We start from the raw sequence: 21,648 nt of genomic DNA, 5'->3' as shown, positions 1-21,648 counted from the left end.
AATGCCACTGCAGTACCCAACCCCACAGCTGTGGGGTCTCTGGATACAGAGGCTGGAAGAGCAGTGTACCAGAGCCTTGTGGTGATTGGCTTCTCAAAAGGACACACAAAGATGCAAAATAACTCAGGAGACATCTGGACTTCCACTCTGACCTGAGCAGAGGAGGCTTGCTGAAGGGCTGTCCCGACATACAGTGTGTGGCTGGCACTGCCTAGGATGTAAGGTTACCCACTCCCGTTCAATGAATGAATGAATACTTGGATGAGCAAATGAACGAGCAGAAGGAATGACTTGCAGCGAAGACGAGGCTGTTCCTGAGAGAGCCTCATGCAGAGGACTCAAAGGGAGTGTGTGTTTCTGTTCCTGCAGAACGATGCAAGAACCTGTCCCTAGGTTTCCTAGAGAGATGTTCAATGTGACACATCAAAAATAAACTGATGAAGAAAATGGTACAAATCCTCATTCCTAGCTAGCAATGCAGCCATCTTTGAGATGTAGAAAGTGACCAGCCAGTGTATTAACACCATGCTGGTGACACATGGCTTCTTATGATTCCAGCAACACAGTCAATAGCCCAACCTACTTAGAACACCCGTCTTGGCCACAGCCACACGTCACCCTAGCACTGAAGAGGTGGAGATAGGAGGATTGATAGAGGGCTTGCTTCCTATGTTCAAGGCCCAAGTCTGATTAACAGCGCCATGAAAAATAAATATACAAGCAAACAACTGCAAATGCTCCATGTCAATCCAACTCTAAGCCCAGTGTTATAAAGAAGGCAGACATAATTCCATAAAATCTTAATGTTCTGAATGCATATCAGAAGATACTTTTTGTGCATTTGATTTTCAAAAATATTTAGTAACTAAATAAGGGCCTTCATCCAGTCCTCAGAATGGACTCAGTAGCTGATCAAGGACTGAGAGCCCAGACTCCCGCCTGGCCGAGGCTTCCTGCGAGAGACCAGAAAATTTCCAGAGGCAGCATTTTCAAAGCTTGGAGATTGCTGGGTTTCAAATGGCTGTAGTTCCTGTGTTTCAAAGCCTCTACCCCTGAACTATGCCCCCATGTTAAGACAATTTAGTTATTTTTTAAATACATGAGATGAAAAATTACCAAAGATAAATGGTTAAAGATACCAAAGATAAAATTAATGGTTAAAATTTTCTTATGGCCCATGTTGGCAGTGATTATTTTTTGATACTTTGAGTTGCTAAGCTTTTAGGACTTAAGGTAACTTGAAGCAGTTGCTGTAATGATCTAGGATGAATGGCCTTCATATGTGGCTTCCCACTGCCAGAATTACCAGTGTATTAAGTGTGTCTCCAAAGTCAGGCCCAGGAAGGCTAGCATTCTCAACTTCTTCATCTGCATAAGACCCATGTCAAGTTCATGCAGGATGGATAGGGGCTGTTTAGGACTCTTGGTAAATGCACGACATCAGATAACATAAATCACGAGTGTAGAAGTGCCCTTTGCATTGACAGTGGGATCAGAAGACACTTTTTCATCAGACTGCCCCCACATTCCCTCAGGTTGATTAGCATCCTTGATTGTCCCCGCCATCCACCCTCCTAATACCTTGCTGGAGCCTTTTCTGTGTGACCTTGGCTTCATTTAACAGTTCCTCGCTGTCGGAGCTCAGGGTCTTAGCTCTTCTTGGAAGATCTTCCTTTATCAGTGTCTGAAAGCAAAATATTTATCAGCCTTGAGCAGACAGTATACCTTAGCAAACGCAGAGAAAGATTTTTCACCTTAGCCCCAAATCCCTTGTCTTTAATCTTTAAAGAACAAGATTTGAAAGAGATGAACGACACACTGTTGACTAATGATGCGGTTAGGACTCTAGGCAGATGTGTGCCCATGGCCCGGGGAGCTGGGCTGATCTCCGGTGACAGATGTCTAAGCTTGCACAAAACCCCTGCAATCATTTGGTTGCCTTGAGGCTTCCAAGCTTTGGAACCTGAAAGTCTTCGATCTTTCAAAGCTCAGCTTCCCAACTCTATTATTTCGTGTTCTAGCCTTTATATCTTGGCTATAGGGACATTATACAGCACAGTAAAGATCCTGTAGGCTTCTGTAGACATGCCCAGATTTAAGACCAAATTGCTTAAAAAAATGGCAAACCAGGTAATTCCAAAAATCTTTCTTTTGGTAATAAATATCAACCATTAAGGCATAAAACACCTACTTTAAAGGAGGATAAACTATTTGTTTAGTTTCAAAATATCATTGGTATGTTTTTCTATCTGATTGTATAAATACATTTTATATTACACTCCTGATATTAAATAGTCAGTAAGTGCAGAAATGATCCAAACCAAGAACAAACTCAAGTCAATTACATTTAACAAGCTCTGATTTTGAATAAATAGTATTTTTAATACTGTCCCATGCATGGGAGAGTAAGCAAACAAACTGCCTCCAGAGTCAGTTCAGTAAGCCAGGGCAGCTCCAGGTACCCACTTGGAGGGCAGACTCCGAGGCACTGGTGGCCTTGTTGGCTGCATCTTCCGCTGCTCTGATGGCACTGAGGATGCTCTCATAGGCAGTGGCAGCATCCACAGCACAGCGTACCAGCTCATCCCCACTGGTATTTTTCTTTATCCTGGAATATGATACAGGGTGAGTATAGGCCACGCAGCATCCTTTCTCTGCCCGGGGCTGATATTCTCCCAGTGACTGCACTATGCTGTGCACTTTCCATTCTGTCCACAGGACACAACCAGGGGGCAGATCTCATTGCAAGTCTGGATTTGACTTGGTCTATGGGTTCTGGATGGGGCTTTGGCCTTGATTAAGCCCTCTACCCTGCTCCCAGGCCCTAACCAGCCCAGTGAAGACCTTGCTTGGTGCTCAATCGACCCACAATGTCTGGATCTGCAGCCAGGCACTCACTCTTCCAGCTGCTTGGCCAGCTCCTGTAGAGACTGCGCATGCTTCTCGGCCTCCACCACCACGGATGCTTTGCTGGCCGACCTGGAGAGTTCTCGCACTTTGCCGCTTAGTTCCTGTCTGGCTCCATTTAAAGCCGCAGCCAAGCTTTCATACTCCTATTTTTTTCAAAATAAACAATATAAATTCAAGCGGTGAGCATGTGTGCCATTTTCTCAAACTCCCTCATAAATTTTCTCATGAGAATTTATATTTTCTAAGTCATTTTTATCATATCAGCTTATCCTGAGTTCAGACAGTGGCATTGACTATAATCCAAATTTTGTCACCCTCTTGAATATCTTCCTTCCGATGGGCACCATATTTATAAGGTTTATGAAGCTCCAATGTCATCCTCAAGGTGAGGCTCTGCTAAGTGAAGAACTTCTACTGGTATAAAGACAGAACGGGAAAGATTCTTTCGAATGCTCATAAGGCTGCTGAGAAGCCTGTTGGGTTTTTATCAAGTCTGATGCCTTCCACTAAGAAAGGCATGTTTGGTATTTTTAAGACAGCATTGCAATGCTTTTTTTTTTACTTGCTCATTGCAGACAAATGAGGTAATGTAGGTGGATTAAGGCACCCAGCACTCACACTCCCTCCCAGCAGAGAGCTGCTGTTATTATTTGGGGGTGCACAGTTCTGTCTAAAAAGGATAAGCTCAAAGTAGGTTTGCCTACTGCATCGTCTCCTGACAATAGCATTTGACTGGTTTGGATGTTTCTAGAAAACCAGAGTCTGCTACCTTCTGGCTTTTGTCCATTTGCTGCAGTAGACTGTTGGTCTGCAGCAGGGAAGAGTCTGCTGTGGCCAGGTACTTGGCGAAGTCGTTCTTCAGAGAATTCATTTCTCTCATTTGTCTCTGGAGAGAATAAAAGAGCCCATGGACACACACATTAGCAGAAAGCACAGGCAAACTTACAGGACAACAGCAAATAAGACAAAGTCAAATGTTTTCTTGAAGTCGACAATAGCCTAGCTTGCTGCAAGTGATTGATAGGGCCTGGATTCCCACTGTGTGTTGCTGTGTTACTATGGTACCCTCTGCTTCCATGGCTGAAGAAGTCTCATACACTGGGCAACTCCACCGGTGATGTAAGGCATGCTACTAAGATCTGCTTTGGAGAACAGAACATAAGATTTCAACTAAATAAATGAACTAGGACCAATCACCTCCACACATCAGTCCTAGTAAGTGTGCAGCGGGCACTTGAATGAGAGACGGCATGGGGCAGAAGTATGCCAGGTTGGAAGGCTTAGAGGCTGGGGCTCACCCTGCTGGAGCCTGCCCTCTTCCTTGGCATAAGCAGAGATGCAAACAGAGGCACTGCTATCCAGAACTGCACTGCACTGAGCGTGTCACCCACTAAGGCAATACTGGCTGTCTTTCTCCTCTTTGTGTGCCAATCCACATTATTCAACTCTGGTCTGTCGTTTCACAATCCTTCATGTTTGTTTTGTTTCTTTTTTTGCTGTCGTTTTGATGTAGGATATTCAGCATTAAAAATATAAACTATAGAACTGAGGTGTTGATTTGATGTTAAAACAATTGCCTGACATGGGGCCCCAGGGCTGATTCCAAATGCGACCAAAAAGAAAGTCTCTGCCTGCCTGCCTGCCATCCACGCACCCGTCTGTCTGTCTGTCTGTCTGTCTGTCTGTCTGTCTGTCTGTCTATCATTGATCAATCTATTGTGTGTGTATGTGTGACTGTGTGAGTGACCGTGTGTCGCTGTGCATGTGTCTGTCTGTCTGTATGCATCTCTCGTATGTATTTGTGTGTGCTGAAACCTTAATCTCTAAATTCTGCCATTATAATGGCATGTGACCTAAATATATTTCTGCCTCTTTCCTATACACAGGTAGATAAATGTTTCAATTGCCTGTGTTGGTGATTATTATAATATCTAACACAATGTTAATGGAAACACATTGGATGTGACATAATGAATCTCTCATCCAATCAGCAACGTCATTCCCCTGACGCCCTCCAGCTGCGGGCAGGCTCTCTCTGTCAGCGGACTCAGAATCCTCTGGTAGCAGGGAAGCGAAATGACTAGTCTTCCATTTAATGCCTCGGTCCTGTTTGATCAGGGTCTGAAGTGCGCACTACTGCCTCCCTGTCCCCTCTTCTGCCTGTGGCTCACCTGGATGGCTCCCAGAGCCCCCTCATTTTCACGGTTGAGGCCAGTGGCCCGCTTTGCCTGGGCAGCTGAGTCCTGGAGGACAGCGTGCAGCTCCTGAAGTTTGGCTTCATAATCACTTAAGGAATCCCGAATGTTCTTCAGCAGTCCATTGTTTTCCACCTGGTGGGTTTCCAACCAGGCCCTGACCCGGTTCAGCACTGCAACACAGAATTTATGATTTCACCTGAGAGATGAGTTTATTGAAGCTCGGTGCCAGAACTACAGGAAGAGAGCCAGCTCCTGCTCGTTCCATGGTTCCCACAGCCTTGGAGGGAACAGGAAGGCAAAGCAGGACTTGTGTAGACCTATCAATCATGTGTGCTCGCTCCATGATTCCCACAGCCTTGGAGGAAACAGGAAGGCAAAGCAGGACTTGTGTAGACCTATCATGTGCACCCACGCACTGCCTTGTGTGGTTGCTATGACAAGCACATGAGAACAGTAGCTGTTCTGAGAACATCAGGGCTGCTGAGAAGACAGACTCGTGGATGAATGGCCTTAGATGTGGGACTTGAAGAGAATAGAAAGCCATGATTCTTCCACTGCTAAAAGCAGATCTAATGCTGATTAGCACAAATGCTACATGTCAACTACAAGTATGTGTGCCTTAGATACAACATTTTATCAGAGAATACATATCCATTCTGAAAGATATGTGCTAAATTAATTTGGTTATTTTGACCCAGTGAGGCACTTTCTCTACTTAAAACCTTTACATATACCTAATCAAATTCTTGGATATTTGGCTTGGGGCTTTGTTTTATAATAATAATGCCAATGTAAACTTATGATAAAAAACTCAGCAGTGGTAAAATAATAATTCTTAAAAATGGTTTCATGAAGCTATGCTTGGTGGCTCATGCCAGTAATCCCATCACTTGTGAAGCTGAGCTAACAGCCTTAGCTAAGAGTGAGACTTTGCCTCAAAGAGAAAAAAAGTGGGGGAGGGCAAGACACAAATATTTGCATTTTAGAACCATTTTTGAGGTCATTTGCACTGTGGTAGGGTGTTGTGCCTCTCAGAAACTTGGAGAAAAGATTCTGCTCCAGGGGCAAAAGGGGCAGCCCCATTCCCACTGCAACCTCTAGCAGCAAGGTTTGCTGAACTGAGACCTTCCTCCTGCTGCCCAGAGCTCAAGACCGCGCTTAGAAAACTGCATTTCGGGTTGTTTAGAGGAGACAGAGGAATCGGGGATGGCCTTACAGCGCTGGGCTTCTGTTTTCTCGGCCTCTGCTTCTCTGAGGTGTTTTGTGAAGTCTCGGCCCCGAAGCTCCCGCATCATGCGTTGGGCTTCTGCCATCTGCCTGGACCAGTCACCCGCGGGCACGTCCATTCCTTCTCCGCCTGGCCTAGCGATCTGCTTTAGGAGAACTGGAAAACACCAAGTAGCTTATTAAACTGGGGGTTCTGTAAGGTTTGCGGAGAGTCCTGTTCACCTTTAAGTATCATTGTGGGATCTTTCTTTCATAATTCTGAGCTCTCAAAAATAAAAATATTCGGTATACAGCAAAGGTTATGCAGTAAGTTTTAGTCGGGCTGGGTCACTTCTTACTGTGCACATTCTGGATGATGTTTTTAATCTTCGTGTCCAATTCTTTGGCGCTTTGGATCGTCTGATCAAGGTTGTTGTATAATGTTTGTGCTTTTCTGGAATTGACTTGTGCCTACATGGAAAACAACTCATTATGAATGAGTTAGAGTACAGGGAAAATGAAACTGAAAACACCCCCAGGGAGGAAAAGGTTAAGGTAATTGGCTCAGTACACCACCTTTTTTTGCAAAGTTTCGAATTCACTGTTCAGATTGCTCAGTTCTTTTTCCAGGCCGTCCATTTTGGACCCATGACTTGAGATGGCAGAGCGGAAGTCAAGCAGCTGGCTCTGGAAAAAGACACAAAGCTAGACTCCATTCCGGAGCAGACACTGCCCAGCGGGCTCAGCTTCCTCAACACAGTGCTGGCTCTATTGGGGCAGGGTGGGGGCTGGGACATTTTGAAATAACTTAAAAGATGAATCTCCTTTCTGTTGTAAATTATCATAAGGTTATGAAACAAAGTTAATGTATTGGCCCTCTCTCCACCATTACAATACATTTAGCAAGTTATTATAAATAAAAGATCATCAATAGATGAAGAAAAAGTTGCATTTGGCTCAGTTTTAGAGGTTTTCGCCCCGTTGGTTTGGGCCCTGGGAGGCAGCGCTTCACGGTTGAAGCACATTGAGAGCTTTTCATTCCCTTGAATGAAACTGAGAAAAAGGCGCTGGGGGCCAACAAAGCCCCCTTGAAAGCATGTACCCAATTCTAGAAACCTACCATCATCTCTTACATTTGGAATACCCCTTCAGAGCCGAGGCATTGTGTGTGTGTGTGTGTGTGTGTGTGTGTGGTGGTGGTGGGGGGGGGTATTGTGGCATTAAAGACCCAAACTACAGCAATCCAAAAGACAAGAGATTTTTTTTTACTTGAATTAATGACCTTGTTTTATAAAAGCGGCACGTATAGCTATCTGTCCTGAAAGAACCCTTATATCCAAACCCTTGTATAACTGGAGGGGAATTCTGGGTGAATATACGGATATCCTCAAATTCAAATGAGGTCATTGGAGTCTTAAGAAAATTGGATGACGTGCCTGACTCAGCACAACTGACTGCTGCACTGGGTCACAATCCAGATCCCTACTCATTTTATTATATTATTATTGAAAAGGTGACATTGCACACATATTTGGGATAGGGATTACTTTTAATTCTTGGAGGAAGGGTGTAATGCCTTGGGAGAGAGATTAAGTAAAATAATTCTATTGCCTTCATTTGTACATCAGAGACAATGTGGAGTAAAGAAAACCTTAGGTGTGCAGATTAGCAGGTGAGCCTGACACTATGAGGGTATTCTGAACTACAGGATAATCTACACACACGCACGCGCGCACACACACACACACACACACACACACACACACACACTCACACTCAAGAGCATGCAAAGATGTTAGTTCATTTTTATTGAGCTGTTATGGAGTTTGTGTGACAGAGGAATAAGACAGATCACTGTAACTTACAGTGAAAAAGCTAAGGACCACTGAGTGGCCATGAGTGAAGGTGGGGAGCAAACCGTGGTCTTTTTGACCTTGGTCTTGATTTGAATTCCAGCCGTGTGAATATGCTGTTGTCCTTGCTTAGTTTCTATGTATCGGTTAAATGAAGATGCTTTTTCTCCAAGAGACCTTGTGAGATGTGAGTGAGACACTAAGAACAGAGCCTGGCATACAGCTTCTGTGCAAAGCACTAAGTAATCAAAACAACTAACTCATGGGGCTTCCTTTTCTCTCACAACAGAAGGGATTTTTTTCTTTCTCTATATTAAACCTATAAACCATGGAGTTGAATTCCCTGAGCGATGAAAAGGAACCATTCTTCAAGAATTATTTTCAGATGGAGCCATTGGCTTCAGCTCTCATTCCAAAAGCACTCATTAAACTTCACCCAAAGCTCCCTTCACTGTGTCTAGTCTTGGTTTTATTTCATCAATTCTTGTAGTTTAATAAATGTATTTTTTCAGTTGGGTCTTTTCATCTCTCCTCCTCCTCCCATGAGATGCTCGCTTCATCTTGGTTCTCCTAGTGGATACTATTCGTTAAGAAGGTTCAGACTGTCCTACTATTTTCATTTCTCTAAGGGGCCCTCATCTCTTATCTGCTGCATTTCTGGTTAATGCGTCTGTTGAACATTTGCAGACTCAACCAGTGATTGGGAGTTGTCTCCTTCCCCCACACTTCCTTTATCATCTTTAGTGATCTCGGAGTTATCACAGTCCCCCACCACGAAACCCTGTTCCCTAATTCTAAGGCCAGACCATACGTAGTATTTAAGAGAAGCATTTCCTCACAGCATTAAACTCTTACATTAGTAACAAGAAAGTTTTAAATCAGTAAAACAAGCTTTGATGATAAGAAACTAGAAAAGGAAGATCAAATCATTCCACAGAATGTAGAAAGAAGAAACAAAATATATGGGTAAGAGCAGAAATCAGTTTTTTGATATTATGCCCATTTAGCAGAATAATCGTAGCACTCTTGAGGGCTAACAGTAGTAGCACCCTTGAAATCCCCAATCTTCACCGCATTTCCCCTACCAGCTACATGCTTCCTCTTAGCTGGTCACCCGCATGACATTTGTGCCACTATTGCACCATGGACATATATTGCCATGTTGGTCATTACTGTAGTTTATAGGATTCAGAGCCGGCTAAGATTGCTGATGACTTTCTCCACAGTAGCGTGCAGAGAACCTCCCAGTACTAAGACAGCCACTCAATAAGGAGGAAACTTCCTGGTCAGTAACGACTTGATTTCTCCATGACCTGAACAAAATTTGTATCTCTCAGTTAGTGCAGCTCTCAGCTCACCAGGGAAGTTTCTTTGTGCAATGACTGGTGGGTAACACAGAAACTCAGAACTGGTCCCAGTACAGAAAAGAAGTGTCAGCTGACACTCCCTTCCTCCTAAGTCTCGGGGACCATTGTGGAATAGTGGAGATTCTGTAAGAGCCAGAGCCAGGAGAGACCAGGCTGAAACAGTCTTTAGGTCATGCCGGAGCCATCACGCTCATGACCTCGCCGCAGGCATGGCTGGTACAAGACCTGTACAAGATCAAGCCAGTCAGCATTCCTGCATGAAGGGTAAAGTGGTTCATGAGGACTGATTCCCCAAGAGAGAGCAAGTCACAGCACACTCACAAGCAACCCATCTGGATCCCCACGGAAGGCTCACCCTCAGGTCCTTGGCCTGCATCTCCATGTGCCGGATCTGTTCTAGGGTGCCAGTGCTCACACTCAGGCCCTGCAGCTTTGACTTCACTAGGCGGAGCTCCTCACCCATGCTGGCCAAGTCGTTCAAGAGCGTCACCACACAGCTGTCACAATCTGCAGGGCCACAGGGAAAGCTGAATGTGCTGTAGGCTGGAGCTCAGAAAAGGCACCGAGGACACCAGGGCTCTGTAGCCTGTCCCCTCAGACACCGATTATCACAGAGTCTCAGCTCTAGCTGGCTTTGGGAGGGATGTGCGCTCTGATGGCATAAGAACCAGATGCTTGAGAGCATTTGTTTTCTTACTAGACATGGTGACTCTGAGCAGCTTGTTGCTTGTGTGGGGGAAAATAATAGTGACTGCTATTTTGTGCTTATGGGGTGTCTGCTAGTGACTGTTTATGGAGTATCTGCTGGTGACTATTTTTGTTGATTGTCTCTGAGAATGGGTCTCACTAAGTAGCCCAAGCTACCTCAAATTAGTGATCCTCATGCCTCAGCACCCTAACTGATGATATAACAGACATGTGCCACGGCACACAGATGATTGGATGCTATGTTAAGTGATGTGACATCCTCAGAAAGTCCCCAGAAGTTGTCGGGGTTGAGCATCCTGTGTCCGCTCTACAGGAAAAATGGAGACTTGGGAGGTAAGGTGGCCTCATGGTGGAAGACAGCAGCAAGTGGCGGGGGCAGGAGTGGAGCCAACACTGTCCTTCCCCGTCCTCTCATTTTTGTTTTCCTATTCTAGAAAGTGCCTGTCCCCAGTACAACACACACATCATAAAGGGAGGGGGTCCCCTTTTCTCACCATCGCATTCTTCTGCAGGGCTGCTATCTTTGGGCTCCTGGCCGACACAGTCTAAAATAGGGTGAAAAAGGAACATTTTTATTTAACTTATTCTTCATCTGCCTTTTAGCTTGGACTCAGAAAGCCCACTAAGGAAGGTTTTAGTTTCATCACTGGCTCCTGCTCGCCACTTTCACCATGCCATCGCCATGAGCATGGATTTCCAGTGGTCTCCTTCACCAGCTATTACCATCTCTTTTCTAAGAGGGGCATTTCTCGGGCATAGCATATCTCACTTTCCCTTTTCCCTCTTGGTAGAGGTTCAGCTGGGGACCAGACAAACACGCTCCCACAGAGCACATCTTCAGACCTCTTGCTACTGCAGTTACTTCTGTTTGTAAGTGTTTTTATTTAATTTGTGTGTGTGCACACGTGCACACATGCCTCATACATGCAGATCCCTGTGAATGCCAGAAGAGGGTGTTGCAGGTGTGAGCTTCCTTAAGCACAGCATAGGAACTGAACCCAAGTCCTTTGGTGGGGCAGCAAGTACCTTTAACCACTGAGCCATTTGAGTCCCTTGCTACTTTTTACAAAAAGGGTCTCACTAAGTTGCCCAGGCCAGACTTGAACCTCTGAGTGCCTACTCCAATCTCTTAAGCAACTGTTCTAGATTGGTGTTAACCCATTTGTTAAGTATTGCTTGGGGACAGCTGCTTTATTGGCTATAATCTGCACATTCCTGGCTTAGGTCCGCTTGCCCACAACTGTAAGATGGGAGAGTTCACCTAAGTGTGTCTATGCTACTTTTCTAAGACACTTTTTCAGCTTTTCTATGAAAGAAGTGAACATTTTTCTGTTTTGTTCCAAGCTTTTCTGAATGAATCCATACAAGCTGTGACAAATTGTCTCACACAGTGTATAACATCCACACCTCTGACTCAACACATGCCAGAACATGTATAGATAAGAGAGAAGGAACTCTTGAGTTTCATCAGGTTCACAGAAAAACAGCTGATATAAAAATAACTGTAGAGTGGACTAGAGAGAGAGCTCAGTGGTCAAGAGCTACATTTGCCAAGGACCTGAGTTCAAGTCCCAGCACCTACACCAGGTGGCTGCAATTCCAGTTCTAAGTGGCTTCTAAACCTCCCACCCCACCCCACTGACAGTGGCACTCTCGTGTGCTTACCCTCAGACAGACACATACACAGAACTTTAAAAGAAAGCTGCTTTTTTTAAAAGAAAAAAAATTCAGTGTCCCACCAATTCAGTAAAACCACCAATGTGTGTCTGAAGTTATCTGAGCTACAACTCATTGGAGTTTGAAAACAATGTCTTAAAAAACAAACAAACAAAAAAAACCTAATGAAGTAATTGTTCCTCAAAGCTACCAATACTACTCAAGCATCCCCAGGACTGTCAAGGGAGGGCAACTTATGAGCCAGAGGTCTATGTCATGCTTGTTAGACCGTGGTCTCATAGAAGCCTTAAGATTCGGGTCACTAGGGATGTGCATGGAACTTACCTCCAGTTAGGGGGTCACAAGTGCTCAACTGGCCATTGCTGTTACAATTGCATGGTTGGCAGCTACCTCCAAATTTCTGGGGATTCCCAAAATATCCTGGTGCACACCTTCACAAAACATAGAAAGGCTAAGAAAAACGCAAATAACTATCACTTACCCACTTTATTTTCCTTATTTGAGACACCGTAGTTGGGTAACAGGAAAAGTGACCCAGGCTGGCAAGAATGAACAGTTCTCATGTTTATTTTGTTCCATAATGAGGCTCCTAAGGGTAGGAGGCAGGCAGAGATCACCCTTTAAATCCCACCTGCCCTGCTACTGACTGCCCAGTAGCTGAATGAAGAGGAATAAATGGTTTGATCAACACCGATGTTGGGGTGGGCTGGATTTTATTGAGTTATGCTCCTGAAGACATCACATAAATATTGTTTTATTTGAGGCCAACATATTCATAGAAATAAATCCAGAAGTTTCAATCCTTTCCATGCAGAAGAATTTCTGTATTTCCTAATGTGTGATTTTAAGGCTGTGCAATCTATATTTATGCTAAGTTCGGCAGTGGGGTATATAAGATGGTGTTAGTACTAACAGGAGTCACAGCTGCTACCTCTGGCCATGGGCCATTGTCACTGTAGATAGCATAGTAAGCTGTCAAGCCCAAACCTCCAAGTTTAAAGGTCATATGCTCTTGATGCTTAAATTTAGTTAGTAAGAAAAATAAAATGTGTTAAATTTCTAATATTTGGAAGTCAATGAAAATATTTCTATTTATCAGTATTTTCCTATATGAGGAAGCCTGAATTTTCAGTAAATTGGCATATACTATGTTAACACAATGGAGATAACAGGCTTGAAGAGATACAGTAACCCTTTCCCAAGGTTTAAGTCAGTAATAATAATAATAACAACAATAACCCAGCCATTTTCAGCTTATGTTCCTGAAGGTACCCTGGTGTTGTCTTCAGAGAATGTAGATCCTGGGTCAGAAACAACTGGCTGCCCTGCCACCCAACCACCTGTGCTGTGCTCCTGGGCTATCAATCAGATCCCCTCAGGAAACATTGAGGGTTTTCTCATTGCTGTCTCTCTAGGACTCACAGAGCTGCCTGGCACACACCAGGAGCCCAGTAGGTCTGTGATGGCTGGAGGGATGGTGAACCAGTGAATGACGCCCACCTTGACTAGTGGATATAAGTATGGTATGAGAGTCTACCAGCCTTCACATGAGGACACTCAACAAAATGTACCATGATTATAAGGTGGGGTGCAACGTTCATTTTATCAGTATCACTAGTAATTGCACATTTCAGAAGGTAGACAGGAAGGCAGACACCCACATACTCTTCCCTATTAACAAGGCAGAGGCAGTTTGTCCAAATCTGCTAAGCAGAGTGGTAAGGTGCTAGTCCTGAGGCCTCACACTGACCAGCCCCGTGTTCTTCTATTCTGCGGAAGATGTGTGCTCCAAAACACTTCATTTTCACTTCTCACTTATGTCTAAAGTTTCTGGAGAAAAGATCAACATATCCTTTACGAGGTCATACAAAGAATCGGGGCATTTAATTCTTTTTTCTTATTCTTACATAGCAGCGTTACTGGTTACAAGAAATAAGTGGTCCTCTTGCTTTCCTTTCACAGTTAAACACAGTGGATTGGAGCAATGCTTCCTGCTTCCCAGATGACATTAGTACGGGAATAGAGAGCAGAGAACACACCTGTCTGTGGCTCTGTGTGGCTGAGGAAGAGAGAAGGGAGTATGGGAGGAGCTAGAAGCCTTTCTTCACTTACCCTAGGCAGGCTGCCCCTCCCAAGTTTAACGAGGCTTCTCTATATAGGATACTCCTACTTGATGTAGGAAGGTCATCTGTTTATTTGTTACTTTCATTGGTTAATAAAGAAACTCCTTGGCTTTTTGATAGGGCAGGATTTAGATAGGTGGAGTAGACAGAACAGAATGCTGGGAAGAAGGGAAGTGAGGCAATGGCCATGCCTCTCCTCTCTGGGTCAGATGCCATGGAGGCAGCCACCAGGTCAGACATGCTGAATCTTTTCCGGTAAGCCACCACCTCATGGTGCTACACAGATTACTAGAAATGGGTTAGTCAAAATGTGAGAATTAGCCAGTAAGAGGCTAGAGCTAATGGGCCAAGCAGTGTTTAAAAGAATACAATTTGTGTGTTGTTATTTTGGGTGTAAAGCTAACCATGTGGGAGCCGGGTGGGAAGAAAATCAGGCCTGCTCACAGCTCCCTCTACACCTACTTCTCACCCTTGACCTCCTCATCTGTCACCCCAGACTTAACATCAGGGCCATGAATGACGCCAGTGTGCAGTCATGTTTAATAAATAAAAATGGTGCCTCAGCCTGGCACTTGTGAAAAGATGTTTTTAATTAAGAAACAATAACTTGTTTTGGGATGTCAAGTGTAGCATATGCTAAGGGAAGAATTGTTAATTAAAAAATGTCTCTTCAAATCAGCTGCCAAATAAACAGACGCCTCATCAAGCCTGTTGTTGTTTTGACTTTGCTGTTTCTACAGAACCACAAAGAGGCTAAAATCAGAGCCTCTCCCAGATGTGCACCCCAAACTTTAAAGTCACAAAACCGCAAATGCTTTCCAAGCCCTGCTTCTTTGGCCCCCACAGCATCCCATATCCACAGAGCTGACTCTTCCATCCCTTGCTTTCCAAGGCTGCTTGGTTGACTCTTCAGTTGGCTGTGTGACTAGGGTTCCATGCAGCCCCTAGCATCAACATTTCATACTTGATAGAGATCTGGAGGGAACCAAATACTTTGCGTATTTCATGCAATGCAGCCCTTTGGAATATTGAGAGGTGGAATGTTAGGTTATTAGAACCTGGGTCAACTTTTGCCTTACTCAGCCTACACGGCACCCAGTGCACAGAAGCTACTTAAGACTTAAGACAATCTGTCCGTGAATAACTAAAGTGTATCTCTGGGGCACATGCCCTCCACTACACTTATTATTAGTAGTATTTTTTGTTTCATGAGGGTTATTAAACACATCTAATATGAGCGGTGTTATGATAGGCAGCAGGAATTGGGAAACGAACAGGCTTTCCTGAGTGTAAGGCTATGGATTGTGTGTTACAAAGAATTATAATTAAAGTTATTTACATATACAGAAAAGAATATTGTGAGGACAAGGGTATATAGAGACGTGTACACTTGGGTGTGGGCATGTGTAGGAACAAGTCTATGGGAATGAAAGCATGAACTGATATTTAGGGAAGCAGTATTTAAGAATGTAGGGGAAGTGGCATAAAGACCTTGGGAGATGAGAGTTATATAAAGAATACATGAGGATGTGGGGAAGGGTGAGTGTGTAGGGTATTGGCCAAGGCTAGGGGTATGCTGGGAGGAGGAGAGATGTGTAGAGACGAGGAAGGGCATACAGGAATGAGGATGGGGCCTGGGGCACATGGTGGCATGCATTGGGAGAATATAAGTCTGTGTGTGTGTATGTGTGTTTGTGTGGCATGTGCTCATCCTCAGACTTCTAAAGATGAGCAAGAGAGAGAAGGATGTTAATAATTTGTTGAATGAAAAGTCTTGTATTTTTTCCAAGATCTTTCTAGCCCTCAGTGGGATAGCAGACCCAAGCCAACTGTCTAACACACCTCACCTGCAGAGTTTGGGGAAGAGGAGGCTAGGGGCAAGCAGCACACAGGCAGGGAAGAGCCTACCTCTCACACTGTGCTCCTGTATATCCGGGTTTGCAGGCACACCTCACATTTCCTCCATCCACAGTACAGCCCGATGCAAAACTTAAGGGAAGAAAGGAAAACGGCATCAGTGGAAAGAATCCCATTGATTCATTGTTTTCTTTCATAAAAGACCAGCTTCCATGAAGGCAATATTAAACCATTGTGAGGAAGATCTCTAGTGAAGTTGTGTGGGAGAAAGTTTTGCCCCTGGAGACTCGCCAGACTGTATAATGAATGACTACCGCTGACACTGTACAGATGGGGTGGGGGCAGACAAGCATTTTCCTTCTCGGTAGGAAAATGCACTCCTTCCCTGGAGACAGACCCAGTCTGGAAGAGATGATTACAACACTGATTCCCCAGGAATAACAAGGAAGGGATGCGAGTCCAGGCAGGAAAGAGAATAGCAAGTCCTGATTCTCTTAACGCCTTGTCTCCTTGTTTATGCCAGCATCTTCTGCACAGAGCCCACACCTGGGAGGCTGGTGGGGCCTTGGGAGCCCAGAGAGGTGCAGAGCTTCCCCGTGGCTTTGCTGATACGTCACACTGTTCTCTAGTCAGCTCCTGAAATTTCCTTCTCTTCTAGCTCTAAACTGACATATACTTGAGAATCTTTTTTGCCTCCAGACAGAGAAGCTATGAAACAGCCATGTGGACTTGCATAGTGTCCATGCTTGTGGAACGTTACCCTGATGCAATCAGAGGAAGCTGTCTAACAGGAGAGGCTTCCTGAGCCTCCTCAGGGATCATATGAAGTTTCTCAGTGGTGTTTCGATCGATGGAGGAAGAGACATCAAACAGCTGTAACAATAAACCCTAAGGTCTGTGTGCATCCCAGCCCCACTGAGTCTGGGAGCTGGCCTTGCTGATAGATATATGCTTTAACCCAAAATGAAAATCTCCTGAGCGCACTGATAGAAATTTTGCTGTTTTCTTCTCCTGTCAGCCTCTGTCTGTGCTAGTCTGGGCAGGCACGGAGTGATAGATCACTAGACAAATAATGCTGCAGGACAAGGCAAGCCGAATGGGAAATCAAACACATAGTTAGGAAAGCAAGGCAGACATTTCAGACTTGGGGATCTCCAGGGAAGCAGTCCTCAGGCGCGTGACTTGGGGAAAAGGAAGATGTGGTTAGTCCAGCTGACCTCGGCTGGTATCAGTGACCTTACCTCTGAGCCTGTGGAGCATAGGCACAGTTTCTCGCTTTTCATGCCTATCACTACTTTACTTAGTTAACTGCTGTGTTACGTTTTCCTTGGAGCCCATGGTGAGCACATCATAAAGAACAAGATTAGAACAATGTGCCATGTCCAAAGGACACGAGAATAAGTGGTGACTGCTCTACCTGTGGTCTCTCAGTCACACCAGGCCTGAATGACAGCTACAATTGGGCTCAAGGGTTCAGACTCCCCAAGGCTTCCATCACAACAAGGAGTAAACCAGATGCTTGGCTATAGTCTTCAAGGTTTAATGTTGTAGAATCTGAGTCCTGGTTGGACCCACAGCTGCACCTCCAGCCCTCTTGGTTCTGGTGGTGCATGCCTTTAAACCCAGAACTTGGGAGGCAGGGACAGACGGGTCTCCACGAGCTCAATGCCAGCACCATCTACAGAGCAGCCCTGTCTCGAAAATCCCATCTCGGAAATGACTCCCGTGGAGCCCCTGTAGGCAAGTGGCGTCGTTAGACTCCTGTGACCTTAGCTGCAGGTAACACCCTGACCCATGGGTCTTCAGGATGATCCAGACGAATTTTCAAGACTTGAAAGCTACTTCTATTGGAACCACTGACTGTCCTCTTGGGCATGTGCAAGTGTCCTGTGGTTACATGGCTGACAGCAAGGGACAGAAAATCCAGCCTTCAGATGTGGTCAAAGCTGTTGCTTCCTAAACGAGCACCCTATGAAGTTCAACCACAGACATAGATGATGGGCCAATGCTTCCTCATCTCATCTTGCCATGCTGCATGTCCTAAATGCCCGTCTTCCTTACTCCATGAATGATCCTGAGCCCTGCTCTCGGGGAGGTGGTCAGGCTTGTTCCACACCCTGTCCCTGTGCTGCCGCTGCCTCAGAATCAACCCTGTCTTTCTATTTCGTGAGGCTTGCCATTTCAGAGACCGGAAGATCGTACATCCAAATAAGGAGGCCCTTGGGTCACTTCCACCCCTCCTGCCTCTGCATGAACATATCTCTTTAGCGCCTTCCACACCCACTCTGAGTTCTGGACAATTGCCCGATCACAAACTGATGTCTGTGAGCTTCTGCTGTACCTGTTGGTGTCGGGACGGGGCACACCCTGCAAGGCTGTCCCTTCTGGGACCAACATGTATCTTGGCTTTCTCCACTCATTACTCATGTCCCTGCCAACCAACCATGGCTTCTCAGCCCTTCTGTCTAACACAGCCACTCACCATCAGTCCCACAGCCCCATGGCTATCTGATATTCTACTTCACATTTCTCTCTGCATGTACTTACTGAGCTGTGATCCTTCCTTTCCCTAACCCACTCCAGTGTAGCCCTGGGACATCAGATTCCACCATCCTCTCTGGATGTCAGTTTCCCTGGTACACGCTAAGCCCCATAGCGGTGCCCAGAAAGTCTGTTGAATAGAGGAAGAAGAAGAAGAAGAAGAAGAAGAAGAAGAAGAAGAAGAAGAAGAAGAAGAAGAAGAAGAAGAAGAAGAAGAAGAAGAAGAAGAAGACGACAAAAGGAACATTTCTGCTTGATGATAGATATTTTTCCTTGCATTTGTGTCTCTTTGTTAAAAAAAAATGGCTCAACCATTCAAGGATAGCCACATAACCAAAAGGACAAATACGTATACTGTACAATTCACCCACAAATAATATCAGTTCAATGGCTTAATGCAGTCAAGAAGCTGTACAACCACCACTACGGTCAATTTTGGAACACTGTTATCACAGCCCTTGGCAGTTACTTCTCTTTAAGCTGTGCTCTCCTCATCCACTCTCAGTTCTGTGTGACTGCCGACTGCTGTCATCTGTGATCGGCTACTGTACCTGTTGGTATGAGGGCAGGGACACACCCTACAGGATCCGCGGATGGCGTTTCCATAGTGACCTTCCTTGCAGTGCTCACAGTGATCCCCAGCAGTGTTATGCTGACAGTTCTGGGGACAGATGAACAGGACAGTTAGCTGTCTGCGGCATGGATCACTTTTAAGGCCACTATGGTCTTCAGTGATGACGATTCAACCCAGAGTTTTCAGTACGCTCAGTGAGCCTGGCACAACGGAACCACACCTCTACCCCAATCGCACCCAAATGTAACTCAGGTCCTCTGGCTGCATGATGACATTGGTTCTGCTGACTATATATTCCTATTTAATTGCCGTTGGTGCTGCATAAAATAGTGGTACTGAGCTGGAATAATAGCTCAGCCTGCGTCAAATTACTTGCCTGGAATGCACAAGGACCTGAGTTTGCTCCCTAGAAGCCATATTTTAAAAGCTGGTTAGGATGGTACATGCTTGGAATCCCAGGACTGGAGGATAAGGGTGGATGGGTAGATCTCTGGGGCTTACTAACTAACCTACTTAGCAAGCTCCAGGACAGCGAGAGACCCTGAGTCTAAAACAAACAAACAAAAATGGAGGGTGCTTAGGAAGGACACTAGTGTTTTCCTCCAGCCTTGCACACATACACCCACACACACATACCATACACTCCCCCACCACACTACCATCCCCCACAGTACAAGGGTCCCTTCATTAGGCTACAGAAGAGAAAGACTATATGCCACGGCATCATTTCATAGCTGTGGCATCTTTGGAAAGCTCCTTTATTTCTCTAAGTTTCATTCTTTCCTGTACCAGTTTCATTGACATGACTGCGTATAAGCAGTTTCCCTAAAAGGTGCCGTTGGCAGAGCACCACTCTGCGGTGCTGTTAAGAGCATCTTAGAAAGAAAAGGGCAGGCAGGATGTGGTGGAGCATGGCTTTAACCGGGCACTTGGGAGGCAGAGGTAAGCAGATCCCTGGGGGTTCCAGGTCAGGCAGGGACACATAATGAGACGCTGTCTTAATCACACAGGCAAGCAAGCACAAATTAATGTGCTGGGTCCTTGGGAAGTGTGCATCCTCTCTCTCCTCCCTCCCGTTAGAAAGGGTCGTATCTGGAGGCTAGCCCCGTTCTCTTCATAGCTCACTGGTATACTGACGGGAAATACATTTTAAATAGATTTACTATGTGGAATCTGTGAAAGAGAATAGAAAGTTATATAATTTTAGAAGATGTCCCTTAGAACTCAAGTTCTAGAGAATTAAGAAATTGTGTCTAGCCAGGCAATGGTGGAGGTGTCACACACCTTTAATCCCAGCACTTGGGAGGTAAAGGCAGACAAGTTCCAGGATAGGCTCCAAAGCTACAGAGAAACTCTGTCTCAAAAAGCAAGAAAGGAAGGAGGGAGGGAGGGAAGGAAGGGAGGGAGGGAGGAAGTGAGGGAGAGAGAGAAGAAGGGTGGAAGAAATTGTGTTTAAGCATTTTATTTCCGTAAATACAATCATCTTCATGTCAAAGTCAGTGTCTAATGGAAGGCACTCCACAACTTTACCACCAAGAGGTCTGAGGGCAGACTGAACAGATTATGGAGAGCATGTTTTTCTGTGGGATTTTTAATCTGCTATAGCCTTTCTTTCTTTCTCTCTTTTTCTTTCTTTTCTTTCTTTTCTTTCTTTCTTTTTCTTTCTTTCTTTCTTTCTTTCTTTCTTTCTAAGACCTTGAGAACCAGGCCTGGTGGTACATCTTTTTTTTTTTATGGTTTATTTAACTTTATTTCATGTGCATTGGTGTGAAGATGTCAGATCTCCTGCAACTGGATCTTCAGACAGTTGTGAGCTGCCATGTGGGTGCTGGGAATTGAACCCGGGTCCTCTGGAAGAACAGTCAGTGCTCTTAACCACAGAGCCGTCTCTCCAGCCCCCTGCTATAGCCTTTCTTGACTACATCCTTGCCACAAAGCTTCAAACATTCCCACATACACACACGCTGAGGAAAATCCCTTGTTCTACAGACATTTGGTAACCAAAGATACCATATGTTAACGAAATGACCTGGAAAGAGACTGAGCACTGAAAGTTGTGTATGTCTATGCCACCACAGTGCTTGAACAGGGAAAGACAATGGGTGTGAAGATTTAAATAGATTCTGATGCTAAATTAGGAAAAGTAAAACACAAGAGGATGGGGTTTGTCTCCAACGGAAAAGACTCCTAAGTAGACAAACCCATGCTTTATGAATCTTTAAGGAACTAACAATGATACAAAGCATAGTTAAACAGTGCAGAGGTTTGAATGAGAATGCCCTCATAGGCTCATATGTTTGAGTCCTTGGTTTGCAGTTGGCAGAGCTGTTTGGGAAGGATTAGGAGGTGTGGCCTTGTTGGAGGATGTGTGTCACTGGGGATGGACTTAAGGGTTTTAGTAGCCCATGCCATGTTCAGTTAGCTCTCTACTCCTGGTTGTTGCCCCAGAATGTGCGTGGGTAGGGTGGGTTTGAGTGTGTACATATGTGTGGTAGGGTGGGTGTGTACACATGTGTGGTAGGTGGGTGTGTACACGTGTGGTAGGGTGGGTATGTACATGTGTGTGGTAGGGTGGGTATGGGTGTGTACCTATGTGTAGTAGGGTGGGTGTGTACATATGTGTGGTAGGTGGGT

The 21,648-nt window shown here is 45.1% G+C and overlaps 1 protein-coding gene across 1 annotated transcript in view; it reads right to left on the bottom strand.

The window, feature by feature from the left end:
* Window positions 1-21,648, bottom strand: part of Lama3 (laminin subunit alpha 3) — a 220,910-nt gene that overhangs the window by 44,104 nt on the left and 155,158 nt on the right. Inside the window, exons 40-52 of the mRNA XM_005355767.3 lie at window positions 18,992-19,101; window positions 15,951-16,031; window positions 12,244-12,350; window positions 10,737-10,787; window positions 9,890-10,041; window positions 6,891-7,001; window positions 6,674-6,785; window positions 6,325-6,492; window positions 5,082-5,278; window positions 3,680-3,796; window positions 2,899-3,053; window positions 2,467-2,608; window positions 1,582-1,684 (exon numbers count right to left, since the gene is read on the bottom strand). Coding sequence (XP_005355824.1) covers window positions 1,582-1,684; window positions 2,467-2,608; window positions 2,899-3,053; window positions 3,680-3,796; window positions 5,082-5,278; window positions 6,325-6,492; window positions 6,674-6,785; window positions 6,891-7,001; window positions 9,890-10,041; window positions 10,737-10,787; window positions 12,244-12,350; window positions 15,951-16,031; window positions 18,992-19,101 — 1,606 coding nt within the window. The remainder of the gene's footprint in view (window positions 1-1,581; window positions 1,685-2,466; window positions 2,609-2,898; window positions 3,054-3,679; window positions 3,797-5,081; window positions 5,279-6,324; window positions 6,493-6,673; window positions 6,786-6,890; window positions 7,002-9,889; window positions 10,042-10,736; window positions 10,788-12,243; window positions 12,351-15,950; window positions 16,032-18,991; window positions 19,102-21,648) is intronic.

The sequence above is a fragment of the Microtus ochrogaster genome, chromosome 18, assembly GCF_000317375.1.
Source record: "Microtus ochrogaster isolate Prairie Vole_2 chromosome 18, MicOch1.0, whole genome shotgun sequence".
Classification (NCBI taxonomy): Eukaryota; Metazoa; Chordata; class Mammalia; order Rodentia; family Cricetidae; genus Microtus; species Microtus ochrogaster.
Note: the sequence above shows the minus strand (reverse complement) of the source record. Positions and strands in the feature narration are given on the sequence as shown.